Source organism: Nylanderia fulva, unplaced genomic scaffold (assembly GCF_048542155.1).
Source record: "Nylanderia fulva isolate GAGA-0341 unplaced genomic scaffold, ASM4854215v1 Scaffold21, whole genome shotgun sequence".
NCBI lineage: Eukaryota > Metazoa > Arthropoda > Insecta > Hymenoptera > Formicidae > Nylanderia > Nylanderia fulva.
In genome coordinates, this window is record NW_028190275.1 from 3,760,179 (window position 1) to 3,778,583 (window position 18,405).

An 18,405-nucleotide genomic window follows, 5' to 3' on the forward strand; every position below is an offset into this window, starting at 1 on the left:
TTAAGAGAATAGTTTAATATTGCTTGATATGTTGATATGTTTGACTATTTTTTAAAAATCATAAAAAATTTATTACAAATATTTTCTACATTGTATTTAAAAAATTTATTTTATTATATAAATTATTGCATTGTCTAATTTGTAAGCCGTCCTGTTGAATCGAGACCGGAGCCTAGTACGGGTCCCGATTTGACAGGCGTCCGAATAGTTCGGACATGAACCATATCACGGAATTAAACCTTTTACCGAGCGGCACGACGTAGTTTATGTCCACTTTGTCAGGGGGCGCACTAGTACACGCGGCCGCTGAATCCCGGTGGCTCTCGGGTTTCTCTTTAGTTGTAAATAGGAACCGATTTACCGATTATAATCAATTTGCGTGATAATTAAAGAACGAAACTCATCAGCGAGATGTATGAAAGTACTCGCGTAGTCGCCGCGAGTATTCACGGCGATACAAAATGTTGATATTCAGGAGCTGTCAATGTGCTCGCACAAGGATATTAGGCCCATCTTGCCGTGTTTGGTTAGAATGAGTCTTATCTCGCCGCTTGATATAACGAAGGAATGTGTGGAGGGTAGGAAGCAGGTTCTCACGATACTGTCAGGCATTGAGTCCGTCAATTCTATCATTGCTCTCTTATCCATCGATTTCCATGCGCTCGAAACCGATGTTCGACAGGAGCAGCAGTTGAGGTTAAGATTTATTACATTTCTTTTATTATACTCTTTTATATATTTATATATTCATTTATATATTTTTTATATATTTTTATATATTTTTTATATATTTATATTTTTTAAATGTCAAGCAAATTTTGTCATAGAATTTTATCACTTTTTTATTTAAACTTTTTTGCTTTTAAAATAACAGTAAATTGCTTTTAAAATTTATAATTTTAATATACACTTTTCATATATATATCAGGAATAATGTTATATGTTAATATAATTGTCTATTTTTTCTAGACAAAAGCTTGGCAGTGTGCAGCGAGACAGTGTACTTGCCCAGTCTCTATCAAGTGGCCTGGCTCTGGAGTTTGAACGCAGCGAGTCCATTCGTAGGATCAGACTGGTGCTCAGCGAGATCCTGTTTATAGCGTCTCAGATACAGGAGCTGCAAAAGAATCAGGAGTTTCAAATCAAGCAGTCGGATTTATTCGATAATGCAGTCTACATGGAAGAAATAAGTTATGTCATCTGCATAGCACGCGCTGAATTGCCAACATTGCTGTCCAGCCTCGACATTGCAGAGACTCTATTGCACGTCAAGCATGGTCCAGATATCATCTGCTGGATTGTCGCCAACAGTCCAGACAGTTTTTCAGAAGTGTGTGCGCACTTAATAGCTAATGGAGAGCGACAAGAAGAATCTGCTTTAGGTAGAATCAGAACGCAAGCCATCACGATGCTCTGCCAGATGAATCCAAGTCAAGCTTTGGCGATCAGGGCGAAATGTGTGGAACTATGCAGGATGCCTGCCCTGGCTATCACTCTGAGTCTAGAACACGAGAATGCAAACAGCTCGCAGCCCGAGAGCGATGTCGTTGCCTTCGTGTCCGGCTTGCTACTAGGTAGCGATCAGCAAGTGCGTTCGTGGATTGCTATGTTCATCCGGAATGGTCAGAAGCGCAAATGGGAGTCTCAAACGGCCTTGCAGGCATTGCGGGAGGAATTGCTCAAGCGATTGCAGACAATCGCTTTCTCAAAGCACAGACAGTCAATTGGCGGAGTCGCAAGTCGTTCAAGCGAGCGCCTTGTTGAGACTTTACTGCGCTCTGAGAGGCATCGGCGGCATCAAGTTTCAGGATGACGAAGTGGCGATGATTGTACAACTGTTAACGTCACATCCGCCGCCGTCGCCAGCTGGGGTCAGGTTCGTCTCCCTCGGTTTGTGCATGCTGATAGCCTGTCCCTCGTTGATCGGACATCATAATCTGGAGAAACGCAGCATCGAGTGGGTCCAGTGGCTGGTACGTGAGGAGGCGTATTTTGAGAGCGCAAGCGGCGTTCACCGCCAGCTTTTGGCGAGATGCTGCTGCTAATGGCGATACACTTCCACAGCAATCAGCTGTCGGCGATCTGCGAGTTGGTCTGCGCCACTCTTGGCATGAAGATACCCATCAGGCCGAACAATCTTACGCGGATCAAACAGATCTTTATGCAGGAAATCTTCACCGAGCAGGTGGTCACAGCTCACGCTGTTAAGGTACCGGTTACGGCGAATCTGAACGCTAACATCCCTGGATTTCTGCCGGTTCACTGTATTCATCAGCTGTTGAAGTCCCGGGCCTTCGCCAAACATCGGGTGCCCATCAAGAATTGGATATATCGGCAAATATGCGCGAGCGTTCCGCCGCTGCACCCGGTTCTACCTGCCCTGGTGGAGGTCTACGTGAATTCCATCCTAGTGACGAACAACAAAACGTCCGAGCACACGAACAAGCCTATCACTGAGAACGAAATTCCGCCGGGTGTTTCAGAACAGCGTGTTCGGGGCGAACTTTGACTTCAAGAAGAATTCTGTCATGCAGATGGACGACAGTATGGACATGGATACCTCGAAACCCTCGCTCACGTCTCAGTTACTGCTGTTGTACTATCTTTTGCTGTACGAGGACGTGAGACTGTCCAACATGCACATCTTCATATCGCAAGGCAAAAAGCTCAAGTCGTATTCGACGGAATTTTTATCCGAATTACCGATCAAGTATCTGTTGCAACTCGTTCAACGGGATCAGATGAACTACGCTAGTCTGTTTTCGCCACTTCTTCGACTATTGGCCACTCATTTCCCGCATCTGTCCCTGGTGGACGACTGGCTTGACGACGAGATGATCAACATCGATTCTGCCATCGCAAGTTATGAAAACACGAAAATCACCGACATCGCGATCGTCGAGGCCTTCGGCCACGTTAAAACTTGTCCTTCCAGGACCGGAAGATTACTTAGACAATTGATGTCGATGAAGCCGACTGAAATCTGGCCTCACGCTGAACTGATTATACATTATTTTAAAGATATTCTTGACGAACAAGTTCCTAGATATATACAAGGTATACATTATTTTAATAATTATTTAATGAATATGCTCAATAGCTCTATTATTTGTTTTTTATAAATATACATTTTAATTAATTATTAACGTGATTAATTATAATTATTATCATTGAACATTTACAGTTATTATTTATTAAAAATTTACATGCAAAACTTTTTAAATTTCAGAACTGTACAAACAAGTGTGGCTCAGGCTTAATACAGTATTACCACGCTGTTTATGGGTTCTTTCTATAAATGCGTTATTGATAGAAAATTTAATAGTAAAAAATGTTTTCTTAACACAAGACAATATTGTATTAGGACCCGTTGCAAGTATTGAGATGTGACACGAGAGTTTTCAGATGTGCGCCGATTTTATCTGTGATTCTTAGGTAAGTTGAGATGTGATCTAAATAAATAAAAATAAAAGTTATTTTAAATTATTTTATATAATAAAAATATGATCTAATTATAATCTGAGGTTTCAATAGGAATTTTGCAAGCCACATTGGCCGCGTCGCGGTCTCAGTTATCCAGACATATGCAAGACAAGCCTTTGACCGAAAAAATCGGCCAACTGACGAGTGAAGTGGAGAGAGAGGATTTGAGAATAGCTTTGGTGACAGGTCAGGAAAGTGCGGCGGTGCAAATTTTATTGGAAGCATGTCTGGTAACTCCAGAGGACAAGGCTATTCCTGGACAAATGTGGTCGCTCCGAGAAATACGGAGTGTCGTATGCTCGTACTTACATCAAGTATTCATAGCCGATCCGTCTCTGGCCAAATTGGTTCACTTTCAGGTTCGTAATAATAAAGAACTCTGCACATCAAATATATAGGATTTTAGCTTTGTTCTTGCATCTTTTATTAAGCAGAACATACATATGATTTTAATGATAAATTTTATATATATATATATATATAATACATATATGATCTATTCATTATATTATATATTTCTCAATCTATTCGAATTAATTATTTAATTGATATTCTCTAGTGCACTTATATCACGATGAACATCTTTTATCCGCAGGGATATCCACGGGAATTATTGCCGATCACGGTTTCCGGGATTCCATCCATGCACATATGTCTCGATTGGATTCCGGAATTGTTGTCGCAGCCCGAGCCGGAAAAACAAGTTTTTGCGGTCGACTTGGCTTCGCATCTAGCGATTCAATACGCTCTACCGAAGGCATTGAGCGTTTGCCGACTAGCGATCAACACTCTGATAACACTGTTAGGTGTGTTATCCGCCAAGGATCGATTCATTCTTTTCATGCCAGTGTTAGAGTCGTTGACGCGGATATGCCTGGCATTTCCTCCGTTGGCCGAGGACACTACGGGTTTATTGCTTCAACTTGGCAGAGTCAGTTCGGCACAGGCGGCCTTGGGCGACCGAATGACGAACTTGTTGTGTCAAGAGGTGAACGCGACATTTTGTACTCTGCTGCAGAAGGCCATACTGCAATCGCGAGTTTACTAAAACGCAATTTAATGTAATAATAATCCTACAAAATTGTTAACTTAGTTTCGAGAATTCTAATATATATTATGTTTAATATAAATTTATCTTTTCAATCATCTCTCGTTCATCACGAATCTTGTTAAGCGACTGTCAACTTTGTGATCTATTTTTGAGTCTTGTATAAATTAAATTAGAGATACCTTTGATATATTATGGTATTACATATATATATAATAAAATTGTAATGTACTCGCGATTGCACGTATAACGTGATTATGTCAATATAATTAAGTCAAAGATATATATATACACAAATGATTATTGACATGGCAATTTTTTCTATTTAATAATAATCTTATATGAGAGAGTATTTTTTGTATGTATATTTTGATCTCTTAAAAATAAATATAGAAAAATATATTGACATCTTCTGTCTCTTACATAGAGACAAGTAATTTTACAGTAAGAAGAAAAATTAGTATTTTCTATTTTAATATAAATGCTGTGAGATGTATGTAACAATAAAGAGAGACGTTTCATGGATACTATTACATATTTACAAGATTTTATTACATGCTTAAAACACAGAGACTTTATATATTCTTTCTACTTGGTCTTTCATGCCTACAATAGTTTATCATGTTCTGAATGCTGATATTTTTCTTTTGCAAGTTGTAACGCAAAATTCGCTTAGAAATTATTATACATTATCTTCTTTACAAAACAAATTATTGGAAATTATCTGGATAATAATACATAGAATATTTATGTAAGTATTTCATATATAATATAATCTACATATTATAAATGTGTCCACTTTGAATATGTTACAAATATTCAGATGAAGCATTTGTTAATATATAAAGAAAAATTGAGTCTGTTTATTCTAAAGAATTTAACATCAAGAGTTGTTTCAATACTTTGGTTTGACTCGTCTCTCTGATTTCACCAGCTAAGAACATCTCGTCCACAACAGTATACACCTAAAATAAGTATTATTATTACATACACTACAAAATGAATAATTAAACAATTAAATTAAGTAGTATATAAAGCTTCATGATATTAAAATAAGAATTTTTTTATAAATTTTATTTAATTTTTTACAAAAATAATGTTAACATGTAAATGGAGAGAATATAATACCTTGTAAAAATTGAAGACTAAATCCAACTCGCATACATTATGGAAGTATTCATTCAACACCTCGACAAAATTATGAATTGCTTCCAAATAACAGAGATTATTATCATTAACATCGACGCAAATGCAGAAATATAAGCCTGCATATCGCCTGTATACTATCTTAAAATTGCGAAACTGAAATTTTTATATATTTATATTATACATATGGTAACTATGTAGTTCACAAGAAAGTAGCTCGTCGAATCTTGTCAAACTCACCTCAACAAAGTTTGTGTGTTTTGCATCTCTGACAGTGACAACTGCGTGAACTTCTTCTATCAACTTTTGCTTTTCATCATCATCAAAATTCATATACCACTTTGCTAATCTCGTCTTACCCGCTCTATTTTGTATAAGAATGAAACGTATCTGTAAAAAAAAGTAAAGTTTAAAGCACTTAAATGATTATCCCCATCATTGCCAATTCTCAATTGTTAGCACCATTATCACTGAACGTAAGATAATTTTATCAAAGATGTATTTCCTCGTTATTCAATAAGAGTGATTTTTATGTGATATAAAAGCACAATTTTCTAATCTATTAAATCGAGTTTGTCAAGTATGTCTATCAACCACCTGACAGAAGTGTCAATCGGAGATGACATTTTGGAGCACATTTTTTCGTATATATTTATTCGTATTATTAGCGGAAGATATCGATTTGCTCTTAATAATTATACGTTTCCACGTACCATTTTCGAAATCGCTTAATTCCGTCACTCGATGTATTAATCTTTCTATGAAATTTTTGTAAACATAAAATTCTATCAATTCCCCGCCCACCGAACACGAAGTAGCCGTAATCACTTTCGAGAGAGAGAGAGAGAGAGAGAGAGAGAGCCTCGTCGTAGAATTACAGCGCCTCTATAATCTATATTGTAACTTCTTTTCAAACATATTCTGTCGATACATTTGATATACTGAATTATTAACTGTCGATAATGAAGAGATAGAACTTACCGATGATATATTTACCATATGTGAAAAAATTTCAAAAAATATATATAAATATAAATGATTGATGATTAGAAAAAAAGGGGCAGAAATTAAAACTTTGAGAATTGTGATTTCAGGAATTTCTAGAATTTTTAGAGATGCGAAGATACTTTCGATAATCAGATATAAATATAAAAAAAAATTTTATGATTAATATAGATACTAATAATTCTTTCTTTGACACTTTCCTGCTGATATTTATGATGGATAAGTTTTATTTTTTTCTTATTGTTTGTTTTTTAATATATGTATTTTGTGTTGTGTATTTACATGTTATCTTATCGCAAAATACATATTATGCTAACTAATTTGCAATGCAGATCAACGAGATAGCATAATGCTTTATCTCAGTTTTTGTATTTTAAATATAATCACTGTACACGTGCCTGAATATAATATTGTGCAGCTTTTACAACACGCAATACTTTAAAATTATTTTAAATTTGAGTTTATGTGTAGTCATTTTTTGACATTTCTGTTATACTCTTTATATTCTATATTATACTCTTCATATAAATAAAAAACCTGTTTATCAAAAATTAATTTTTAAATTAATCATTCGCGCTTTAATCAATTTCAATCTAAAATAAATCTTGAATTAATTCTAATTTTGATCGAGGATTATATATAAAACCGAATTTACCGAATAAATTACGTTTGATTCCATTACTTTTTATCGGTGACGAGTTCACCGTCGTCCTGAAAAGGAGAGGGAGAGAGAGAGAGAGAGAAAGAGATTTCTCCATTGTTAATTCGCCGTCGTAGAATGGAATGTTTTTAGTCTATCCAATTTGTCGGCAGCGATTGCGCCCAACTTTCCGCTCATTATCGGATAGAGCGAGCAGCAGGAATATCGTCGATTCCTCGAAGGAGGAACGACCGGACCGGCTGAGAGTTGCGCGACAGATGTCAAATATTAATTTCGCTAGGCGCAGCCACACAGTATTTGCATTTAATTACTGCGGTTTACGCAAACTGTGCCATCTCGCTCTCCTTCTCCTCTTCTTTTCCGACTCTCCTTTCGTTATTATCTGTCCCCGCTCCGATTATATCCTTTTCTTTCTCATCGAACATCATGAGCAAACGACTTCATCCGTAATTACTCGAAAAGGATTAATGTTACGTAACGATATAAATCGAAGATCCTCTCGAGCTTTTGATGCGCGCTTTCAAGAGAAAATCTTATTTCAGCCTCACTCTTCGGTTCATTTTCATTTTCCGTTTGATAGAGAAGAAATATGCACTTTCTATTCAATTCTAATGAATGAACCATTCGTGCGTTCTTCATTCATTTATCACAAACCCACGTTATATTCTTGGCCTCGTGTAAAAAAAGAAAAATAATTAAATTGCCATATATGTGAGATTCAGGATTGGGTAATAACTACATAGTTAATTAGTTAAAAGTTAAAAAAAAGTTGATAACTCTTAACTTAGTTAATTTAAAATGTATTAATTTTTTTAACTTTAACTTATTTTTTACCTTAAACTTATTAACTTTTTTCCTAAGTTATAAACGTATTATTTTGAAATTAAAGTATTATTAATTTTTATGTTTATTTGTCATCAATTGTAATGACCAAAAAATATATTTCTATATAAAAATTAAAATTTCTTTGTTATTATAAATTAAAAAAAAATTATCAAACAAATAAATTCTAATTTAATATAAATGTTTTTAAAAATTAACTTTTGATTTAACTTCAGTTAATTTACTTAATTGATTTAACTTTAATTTTAACTGAGTTAATTTTTTGTTCAGGCAAACTTTTAATTTAATTAAATTAATTTTATAAGCAACTAACTTTAATTTAACTTACCCAACCCTGGTGAGATTAAATTCTTAATTATATCATAGATCAATTATAAAAAATTGCAAGAATTATTTTCGAGAGTATAAAATTAAAATGATATATCACGAGCGAACGTATAATTTTGAAGAGATTTTTTTTTCACTTTCGAGAGAGCAAATCCGTCTTTCAGACGAGGCGAAAGGCATCGTTAGAAAGGTCTCGATGCATAAAACTAGAATTACCGCTTTTGATTGCAAAGAAAAGCGAATAATCCTGATATATGCTTCTGCGGGAAGGATATAGCCATGCCGTAAATTTATCCTAATCTCTTAATCCTTTTTTTAAACATATACATATATATATATATATACATATATATATATATGTATTGCGAGCCAGGATAGCGACGAATCGAGCGCGTCGCGGCTGACCCTTAGAATAATAGAATCATCTAAATTGTCGACTCGTTACGAGATCCAACGATAATGCCGCTGCATCAGCAGTGCAACTCGCGAATCGACCGCTTAGTCCTGTGCACTGCGAATGTATATATTTATGACGACGCGACAAGACGTTTCTTATGACCTAACGCGATGATTGCGAATTGGATGAATAAATTGCAACTGAGTTACGCAATTGGACTAATGCAATATTAATGCCTCGGCAACCACCTTAATTCGAATTACTGAAATTTAATCACGAGCGTGTTACATATCGGAACATTGTGAAAAGAACATTCTAATATTACTGAGAAAAAAATTTTTAAATTAATAAATATTTATTTCAATACTGCGCCTTATAAATCATTAATTTGAAACAAATAAATATTTTTTTTTATCAAGTCAATATTATTAGTTTCAAAGAAAATATTTATAAGACAGTATTAGAATAAATATTTATTCGAATTCAATGAATTTTTTTCAGTATAAAAATATATTTTATTCGAAGAAACATCTGATTCTAAAAAATAATTAATATCTTTATTATTATAATTTATAAAAGCTCTTTATAGAAAACTTTAAATCTATAAATAAAAAGACAATAAGAGCTACATAAGTTATACGTTATTGTTACCTCGAACTATTAACATGTGTAAGCTTTCACGTCACAATAGAACATCTTACTCGATCTAATTACATATTAACAATGGCTGTTATCGAGTTTCGCAACCGACCTCCTAACAGAACAATTAGCAAGAGATCTGTTTCGCGACTATTACATATAATGACGTTGTGAGGAATAGAATATATACTAAAAAATGCTCTTACTTTATAAATGCGTTGATCTCGAACGTTAGCATATAACTTGAGCTTAGCATATAACTCCGGACATTTTTATTTTTATTATAATGACATTGATGAATAATTTATTGTTAATTTATACTAATATTTTAATTATTATTTGCGCTGAAGAAGGTTGGAAAAGACAACCGAAACGTACGACGAATTGAACTTGCTTCTGTATAATTTTTTAATAATTTATGTTATAAATCGTTTCACAAATATATTTCTATACTTATGTAGCTCTTATTGCCTTTTTATTTGTAAATTTAAATCTTTATTATTATTATCAAAATTAAAACCGAGATTTCTGAGGTGTCAACATATACTCAGAAACGTTAAAGATAATTGAGAAAAAAATATTGCATTCAAAAATTAATAAAATAAATCATTTCTTTTCTTAATTAAACATTAGAATTATTCGATTTCTTTTCTTCTTTCTGAGACGAGACGAACACGCCGTGGGATTTAAATAATAAGACGCAACGCATACAAGTATGAGCAAAGAATTTATATTCTTCAAACGACAATTGAGCACTTGTCACATTCGAGTTTGTGTTACGCTATATAAATATCGAAATAAAAAATATATATTCGGAATTCTGGAACGCTCGCGCGATCTCAAACGTTCGCCGTAAAATATGTTGTGGGAATTTTCAGGCCGCGTGTTTTTTTCTTTTTATCCCTCGAGAGCTTCGAGGCAATTGGATTTTTCACATCGCTCTAAAATTACTTACAACACCGATCGCTCAGGATGACAGTAAAGTCGTATGAAAAATCAAGTCGCCGACATGCGACGCGAGAAATGTGCGTGTAAAAACGGATACTTTTGTTTTCTTTCGCAACTTAAAACGTCACACATAACTCTACGATGATGACGATACGGATAAAGTATAATCGCGCAATTACTTAATGAATCTCGCGTAAACATCAGTCTCGCATAAAAGAGATATAGCTATAAAATTCGCTTCTTTCAGCGCGACGCTGAAAATCGATGAGAATAAAGATTTTCTTTTTGATTTAACTCGAATTAACATTTATGTTTTACAAAGTATTTTAACGCTTGAGAAAATTTCGTGGATTACATTTCTCTCACAGAGATATTTTACAAATTTTTTATATAAAGTATATCTCTTGAGATTTTTTTAAAACTAAAATGCGCTTCGAATGCCTTTCTCTTTGTACAAGAACTGACATAAATCGTTACAATAAATTATATAATATAATAAGAAAATAATTAGAGTGCTAATTTAATGACGAGTCTCTATACATTCGATGTACTATATAAAATTAAAGAAGTTATAAATTCGCTTACGGATTCGAGACACACATGCACATTTAATTCGCCCATTCACCTTGCTTTCATTTTGCAACGCGTTAATTTCATTGACTCATATGTCTTAATCCATACCGGATGTTCTACGCGAGTTGCGTTGTTGTTCATTTCGCAATGCGATACAAGTAAAGTATAGCGAGCCGGATAACTATCCATTTTTTCAGAGTTTCACGCTCGTACTTACATGCAATACAATTTTTTATACATATAATATAAATATATAAATTTACAAATTAAAACCTGTCATAAAACGTTAATAATTGGTACAATTAAAGGTCGACTTAATTCTTAATTCATAATGTTCGCCTTCACTCTCATACGTAAAATGTATAACAAAAAAAAATAAAATAAAAATCAAAACAAAAATAGAAAAAAATTAAAATCGTTTCAAGCGCGAAAGATTAAGCCAGGAAGAATTCAAGTATCAAACGATCGATAGTTCAATCAGTCGCCTCGCGATTATTTCGAATATTGAACTGGTATGAATTAATCACATTTACAGACATTCTGTCCTTAACAGCACAACATATCCGAACATCCTCTGGATGTCTTTCGGATATGTGTGCTGTTAGGGGGTCTAATATATATAGATGCACCATAATATAGATGCATAGAAAAATACAATGCAAATTATCATTTAGCTAGCTTAGCTTACCGATTATAGAGAAAAGGAGAGAGAAAGAGATAGGAATGGAAATAAATTATTATCCGTCACACGATCGCGCGTTAACGAGTGTGTCAATTGTTATCTCCGGATACGCAATGATCGTGCGACATGCCTATTATGAGCGAGAGAGAACGTATACGTATGATACAATACTGCAGATTCTCTAGAATGTGTAAGTACGCATACTATCGTGTCGAAATTGCAACTAAAGGCTCTAAAAGACTCTAACTATTTTTTTCTTTTTTTCTGGTTCAGAGAACATTGATGCCGATCCGTTTCGCGACGATGACGAAATAATCGTCCGCCGAGGAACTTGCCTACATAAAAAAATTTGCAGGGTTGACCTGTCATTCCGAGAAGCTGCGTAAACGTCGCGTTTTATTTTTGCAACAAATCGATGAATGCGCATATTTCGCATCGTGAGCAAAGTCGCCTTTTTTAGCACAACGGCTTATGATGATTCATGTGCAAACATCTAATCGTGTCTTCGCGTTTATTTTCTCTTTCGACATTTCATTATTTACTTTTCGCTTCGTTATCGTCCCTCGCAACTCGCAAGAGATTGAGTCTTTCTTGTGAAAATATGATTTTTGCAACTAAATACTAAAGTGACTAACAATAAGTGATATCGATCTCTCGCGTTTTAGATCTTCCCCTTCGTCAGGGTCAGACAAGGTTTCGTCGCGCATTCTTCTCTCGAATGAGAAGATTAGGAGAGGAGATGATTACAGTATAACTGGGGGCTGGGATAACAACATCTCAATCCCGACGTTAAACGATAATGATGATTATAAAATCCTTTACTTTACTCGACGTGTCGGCGAAAAATCATGCCAAGGACACAATTGGACTACTACGTGTTGTGAGCGCGGTTGTAACCGAGCGGAGGAGCCTTGACCTGATCTTTATGGGGGCTCATTAATTCGCGCGCGATTTTTCGAGCAAGCGTTCTCACGGCGCCCAAGAGAAGCAGAAGAACAAGCGCAGAAAAACACAACCCTCCTTTGCTTATTTAATGAGAATTAAAATCGATTCCGAAACTCAAAACTCGTAGTATGACGAAAAAAAGAGAAGACGGACGCTCGCAAAAAATTAGCTAATAACGATGCGTTTTAAAATAATCATTTGCATTTCCTTAAGCTGTCAGATCTCAGTATCTCAAAATTACAGACAATTTATAATTCGCCAGAAAAGTCAGAATTCAGAATTTTCTATTTATAATTTTGCATCACTTAATGTATCCTGATAGATGTAATATTGTATATATATTTTAATTTGTATTTTGTTCAAATATTTTCTGTATTACACATAATACATAAATTTTATAAACAGAGTTCTGTTTTGAATTTTTTTGTAAATTGCAGACCGTCTAGATGATCTTAAAATATTTAAATGCGAATCGAACGTGTGTTTATTTTTTCACGAGGGACTATTTTCTCTTTTTTTTTATCGTGTTACGACTTTGACTTTTATAAAATATTCATTAGAATGCTGTTGGCAATTTCAATCGATTTTTTTGACGAATTTAAAAGACGTAAGAAAAAGTAAAAAAGTAGTAAAATGAGAGTGATTACAATAATAATATAAAAATAGATTTTTTAAAATGCGCATTAGGATTAGGAACACAATGAGTAAACCCCCGATGAAATAAGATATAAAAATAATTAATTGAGGCCAATGTATGCAGATGAGACAAATGAGATTATAAGTAAATATGATAATAATTCTCCAATAATAAGAAATTAACATATATATTTATGTAAGATAACCAAGATACAATTAATTAAAATTAAATATCTATTTATTAAACAATTATAGAAAAATCATTAAGAAAAATAAAAACTATCAATCTCATCATTGGAAAATAATTGAATTGTCTTTACTTATAATCGGGGATCTTGATCACACTTCGCTTTGCGATCCTGGCCCATTATTATTTGTATATTTCATTGCGTCTCGAGGGATTCAAAAAAGTCTCTGGTAATATCGTGCTTCAGACGTATGGCACCGAGAACGGAAATATATATAGTACGATACTTCCGCAGGATACGAAAAAAAAAATGCGATAACGAATGCCTCGAATATATACATATATACGAATACGGTCGATATCGAGCGCAGAGTTTCGCCCGCGTTATCGCCGCGACGCATTATCTAGGCGATGACTAGATAATATTCGGCGAAGGGAAGCCGGGGCCACTCTCCATTCATTCGTGACACATTTATATTTTGCGCCTCGGGTGTCGTCGTGCTCGATTGATGCAATATGCGCATCACGTCGACACAGCCTTCGCGGCTTATAAACTTTCTTGCAGGAAACGATTGCGCGCGCAAAAGCGAGAGAATTACATAAATTGCATTATCATTTTCGTGAATGTACGTACGTATACTTTCTTACAGATGAAAATTACTTGTTCACTGTACCGTGAGGTCGAGTGGGTTTAATTGAAATCATCGGAGATGAACGTGAACGTAATAATAAAGTCGGTAATTGTTACAAAATTCTTAGAACGCGGATTTATTTTTTTAATAACCGTGGCTAAAGATAAGATTAATAATGATTTGTTCTTTATATTAATTGGCAACGTTATCATGTCGTCCTGTTCATTTAGATATTTCATTTTATTCGAGAATAAAGAGCGAAAAAATGTATATAATACGGGCCTTTCAAAAATCCGAACAATTCTCTCAATATTTAGTATATTGATAATAATTAATAAAAGTTGCGGCCTTTAATTTCTCTGTAAAAATAAAACACTTTAAAATGAAATCCAGCAAACTGCAGTTAGATGTATCACGTACATTCGTCAAAAGTATAAATAACACCGTAATGAGAAATATCGACTTTTCGTTTAGGAAAAATTGCTTTCGGATTCTCTCCACCGAGAGAGAGCGCACGATATTTGATATACATATATATATCGTTACTGTGACCTGATTAGAGTTGATTAGATATTGAAACTGGTTCAATTACACGCACGAGTACACGTGTAATATTTGCAACGAGGTAGCCGATTATGCAAAAGATGTCTCGGGCACCTCCTTTATATGAATACGTTCTTCCTAAATTATACAGTAAAAATATTGACCCGTGTTCTGCTCACATATTTAACGCCAAACTCTATTTTGTACGTATATAATGCGAAAATGTAACGAGACATAGTTTAAACAAAATACACCATGAAAATTAGATATGCAATTTAGATGTGTATTTGCCGCTAAATATGCAATGAAAACACGGGTAGATTGTACCTACAAGAGTTTAGCACCGGGACATGAAAAAAACCCTAGGGGTCGAGAAAATTACAAATCCTTTTATAATTAATTAAAAAAAAATATTTCCTCCTTTTTTCTTAAAAATAAAAATTTCAATATATCACAAAATATAACTTTACAATTAATTCTATAATAAAATAAAATTCTTTAGAATTTTCACAAGATATTATCGCAGTTAGGAGAAAATTTATTCGAGACAAAGGTCACCAACTTTCGTTTCTCGACCCCTCTGGGAAAAGCTTGAGTCGTGTGAGAGAGACATTTGGTGCGTCGTGTAAAAATCTAAGCGGTAAAATCTCTCCAAGTCTCTCGTCAGCCACGACATACAATCTCCGACTATACTTTTATACGCGTGTCATCGAGTTCTTTCGAGTCCGAATGTGTGTACGTGTGCGTTTTCGCGTGTAATGACTACGTATATGAGGTGAATGACGACGGCTGCTGGTCGGCAGCCGGTCGGCGTTTAACCGGGCACTCAAATCGCATTAAGGCGGTAACGATCGTACCATTTGGTTCGTCAGGGTCAAGCGTCAAGGACCTTCGTCGCCTCTGGCCTCTGGCCGCTAGTGATTATCACTTGCACTTGCTCTTGCCGTCGAGCAGCTTCTTCCAGAGATCGAATTGCTCGCTGTACTTGACCATGTGTATGCTGATGCCGCGCTGGATGTTGCAGGCGGTGTACTGTATCCGCTTGTTCAGGAACTCGTTGGCGTGCGAGCGCTTGATGCCGAGCTTGTGCGCGACGATGCCCGTGGTGAACACGTCCTCCAGCTTCAGGTACGTCTGATTCAGAGCGGCGTCGTACAAACGACGCGACGCACCGTGTCGCTAGACAGCAGATACGCTGGTCCGGTGGTAAAGTCCGGAAAGACCGATTGCTGGAACTGCGTCTGCGATACGTAGTACTTGCTCTTGCGATTCCGGATCGGCTTCCACTTCCTAGCGAGTCGGCCGAATATCACGTTATGGTCCTTCGCGTGTTTATTCACGAACGCCAACAACCGCGGCACGTTGATAAACATGTCGTCGTCGGTCTTCAGCAGGTATTTCACCTTGGAACAGTAAGTGTCCACCCACTGCAACGTCGAGATGGTCTTGAGCGTGAGATTCGAGTACGAATCGAGGAAGCGGCCACGTATCACGTCGTTGTACATGTTCTGCTCTTTCCGGAGGATCGCCTCGACCTTAGGATCCAGAGTAGTGCCGAGCATGAAGAGCACGCTCATGTCTCTGCGCTGGCCGAAGTGTCCCCAGGTCTGTCGGATCGCCGTTCGCGCTTCGAGATGCGTCGGCGCGGAGGACATGATGATCACCACCAATTCCATGTCCTTGCCGAGGTTCGGGCAACGCTCGGCGATCGGTACCGTGTGCCCGGCCTCGTATATGGCCCGTGCCAAATCATTACGAATCGCGATCGGCGCTGACTTGGTCGCGTTGGTGACTTTCGCCACCTGAGGCTTCTCGTTCGTACTTTGCTTCGAGCTGATCGACGTGCTCGCGGAAGACGACGCGGAGGATTGCGCGCCGGAGGACGTTGACAGCGTCGTGATGAGGATCCCGGAGTTGTTACTCGCGTTGTGCGCTGCATACGGACTAACGGACACGTTGTCCGAATTCCTGGACACCGCTGCTGCTGCCAGCCGCGCATCCACACTGAGATTTGTATGCACGTGCAGGCCTTCTTGGTACACAGAGAAACCTGGAATTTTTAGCGGTTATTGATTTTTGATTTTTCAAGTTGCATTAAAAATATACAGTGTTAAATAAGGGTTACATATTTTGAGAGCAGATAGTATTGTTCAGAATAAAAAAAGGTCTAATGAACATAGATCCTACAATTAATATCTTTGAAGATACAGGCTATTTCATCTGTTTGAGCTTATTGTCCTTTTCCTATTGATCATATCATCTTTACATCATGTTATTATAAAATGTTACTATAGTAAAACTTGTAAGTACTCTTTTGTTTACTACAATATAAAGGTGATACAATCAATAAGATAATAAGCTCAAATAAAAAGGTAGCTTGCATCTTTGAAGATATTAATCGTAGCACCCATGTTCATTAGACCTTTTTTCTGATCAATACTTCCTGCTCTCAAAATATACAACCCTTTTTTAACACCTTGTATTTAAAGATCCTGATTAATTTTTGGAGTGTTGTAAATATTACAGTTGTCTTTGATAGAAAATAAAAAATGTAATAATAAGAAATGAAAATAAGAATTATTTCTAAACAGTCCACGCAAACTTGTACAAATAATAATTGTTTGAAGATACAGAATTTTATTTTATCTGGAGCTAATTTCCTTTAGGTCAATTATTCATCAGAAGTTTCTCACAGCAATATTAAGAGATCAATTCTCTCATTGCAAACAAAATACTCACTGGTATTCCGTAACAAGCTGTACTGATGAACATCGTAGACCGTGGTGCGATAATACGCGTAGAAGGTCAGGCCGATGAGCGCGAGGATCAGGGTCTGCAGAAAACGACTCCTGAGATGCAGATAGTGGAACATGACGGACACTTGTTCTGATCACTCTCTTCTTTCTCTCTCTCGACGCGATCTCGTCGACGGGGACGATCATATCATCGCGATGACGTACCGCGCGGAGGGCGACCTGACGGACGTAGTCGCTCCGTCCTGGGCTCCACCGCGATGGATCGGAGCGCTGCGACGTGCCGTCGTCCGACAGGTTATGCCCATACTGTGTGTGCGTGGGGCCCCACCGCACCGTTCCGCCTTGTGTTCGCCCGTTCCCTCACTCCGGGAGATCTCGCGGACAAGAGAGCCTGGTCTCGCGCGCGCGTCACTGTCCTGCTTCCGACGACCGAGAAGAAGTATACTCAGGTCACAGATTAATAGACAGATCGCCAAAGGTCTGGATGAAGGAGAGACCAGCATTTCTCACTGATTTCAGCGCCATATCGTAGTAGTGGTCAATGCAGTAACTATTAATCCGTTCCCAAGATAAGAGCGTCTCATGCTCATGAACTCGTCCGGCGGCATGTACGAGATTTATCTTTTCGTAGCGTTCGCGTATTTCGGAAAGGACAGAATTTTATGATGTTATAAATAAATAAATAAATAAAATATTAACCTGACCTATTATAATTATTTTTTAATAAATGTTTCATTATTATTATCATCTAAGTCTAAGTCGTTTAATTAATTTTTAGTTTTTTAATAATTAATTTAATTTATTCTAATCATTTTAATATGTGAAAAATACTAATACGTATACGTTTTATAATGAATTAATATATTTCGAGAGTCGAATTACAGTATATATTTTTAATAATATAAAAGTGTTCAAAAATTATATTTGACTTTTAATTTTAATTATTTTAGCAAA

General features: G+C 36.1%; 3 protein-coding genes across 3 annotated transcripts; 1 reads left to right on the forward strand and 2 right to left on the reverse strand.

The window, feature by feature from the left end:
• The first annotated feature begins 269 nt into the window (after positions 1–269).
• IntS2 (integrator complex subunit 2) lies at positions 270–5,991 on the forward strand. The gene is given in 10 exon segments (XM_085482624.1): positions 270–432; positions 434–696; positions 970–1,702; positions 1,704–2,012; positions 2,015–2,467; positions 2,469–3,057; positions 3,230–3,363; positions 3,365–3,436; positions 3,537–3,842; positions 4,079–5,991. Coding segments are annotated over 10 exon segments (3,333 nt in total). The 5' UTR covers positions 270–411; the 3' UTR covers positions 4,532–5,991.
• On the reverse strand, positions 5,057–6,514 carry AP-2sigma (adaptor protein complex 2, sigma subunit). The gene is made up of 4 exons (XM_029321773.2): positions 6,391–6,514; positions 5,918–6,067; positions 5,660–5,833; positions 5,057–5,496 (listed from the first exon to the last, which is right to left on the reverse strand). The coding sequence occupies exons 1-4, from the start codon at positions 6,391–6,393 to the stop codon at positions 5,395–5,397; spliced, it is 429 nt and encodes a 142-aa protein (XP_029177606.1). The 5' UTR covers positions 6,394–6,514; the 3' UTR covers positions 5,057–5,394.
• A 3,749-nt stretch (positions 6,515–10,263) lies between these two features.
• Positions 10,264–17,975, reverse strand: LOC114932199 (beta-1,3-galactosyltransferase 1-like). The gene is given in 3 exon segments (XM_029304367.2): positions 10,264–15,859; positions 15,862–16,745; positions 17,435–17,975. Coding segments are annotated over 3 exon segments (1,257 nt in total). The 5' UTR covers positions 17,568–17,975; the 3' UTR covers positions 10,264–15,619.
• Between the last annotated feature and the right edge of the window lie 430 nt (positions 17,976–18,405).

Bases quoted from the DNA above. Each gene is read 5' to 3' on its own strand.
- AP-2sigma (XM_029321773.2), bottom strand. The intron at 5,834-5,917 runs GTGAGTTTGACA...TAAAAATTTCAG, and splicing joins AACACACAAACTTTGTTGAG to TTTCGCAATTTTAAGATAGT. The intron at 5,497-5,659 runs GTATTATATTCT...TACTTATTTTAG, and splicing joins TAGTCTTCAATTTTTACAAG to GTGTATACTGTTGTGGACGA.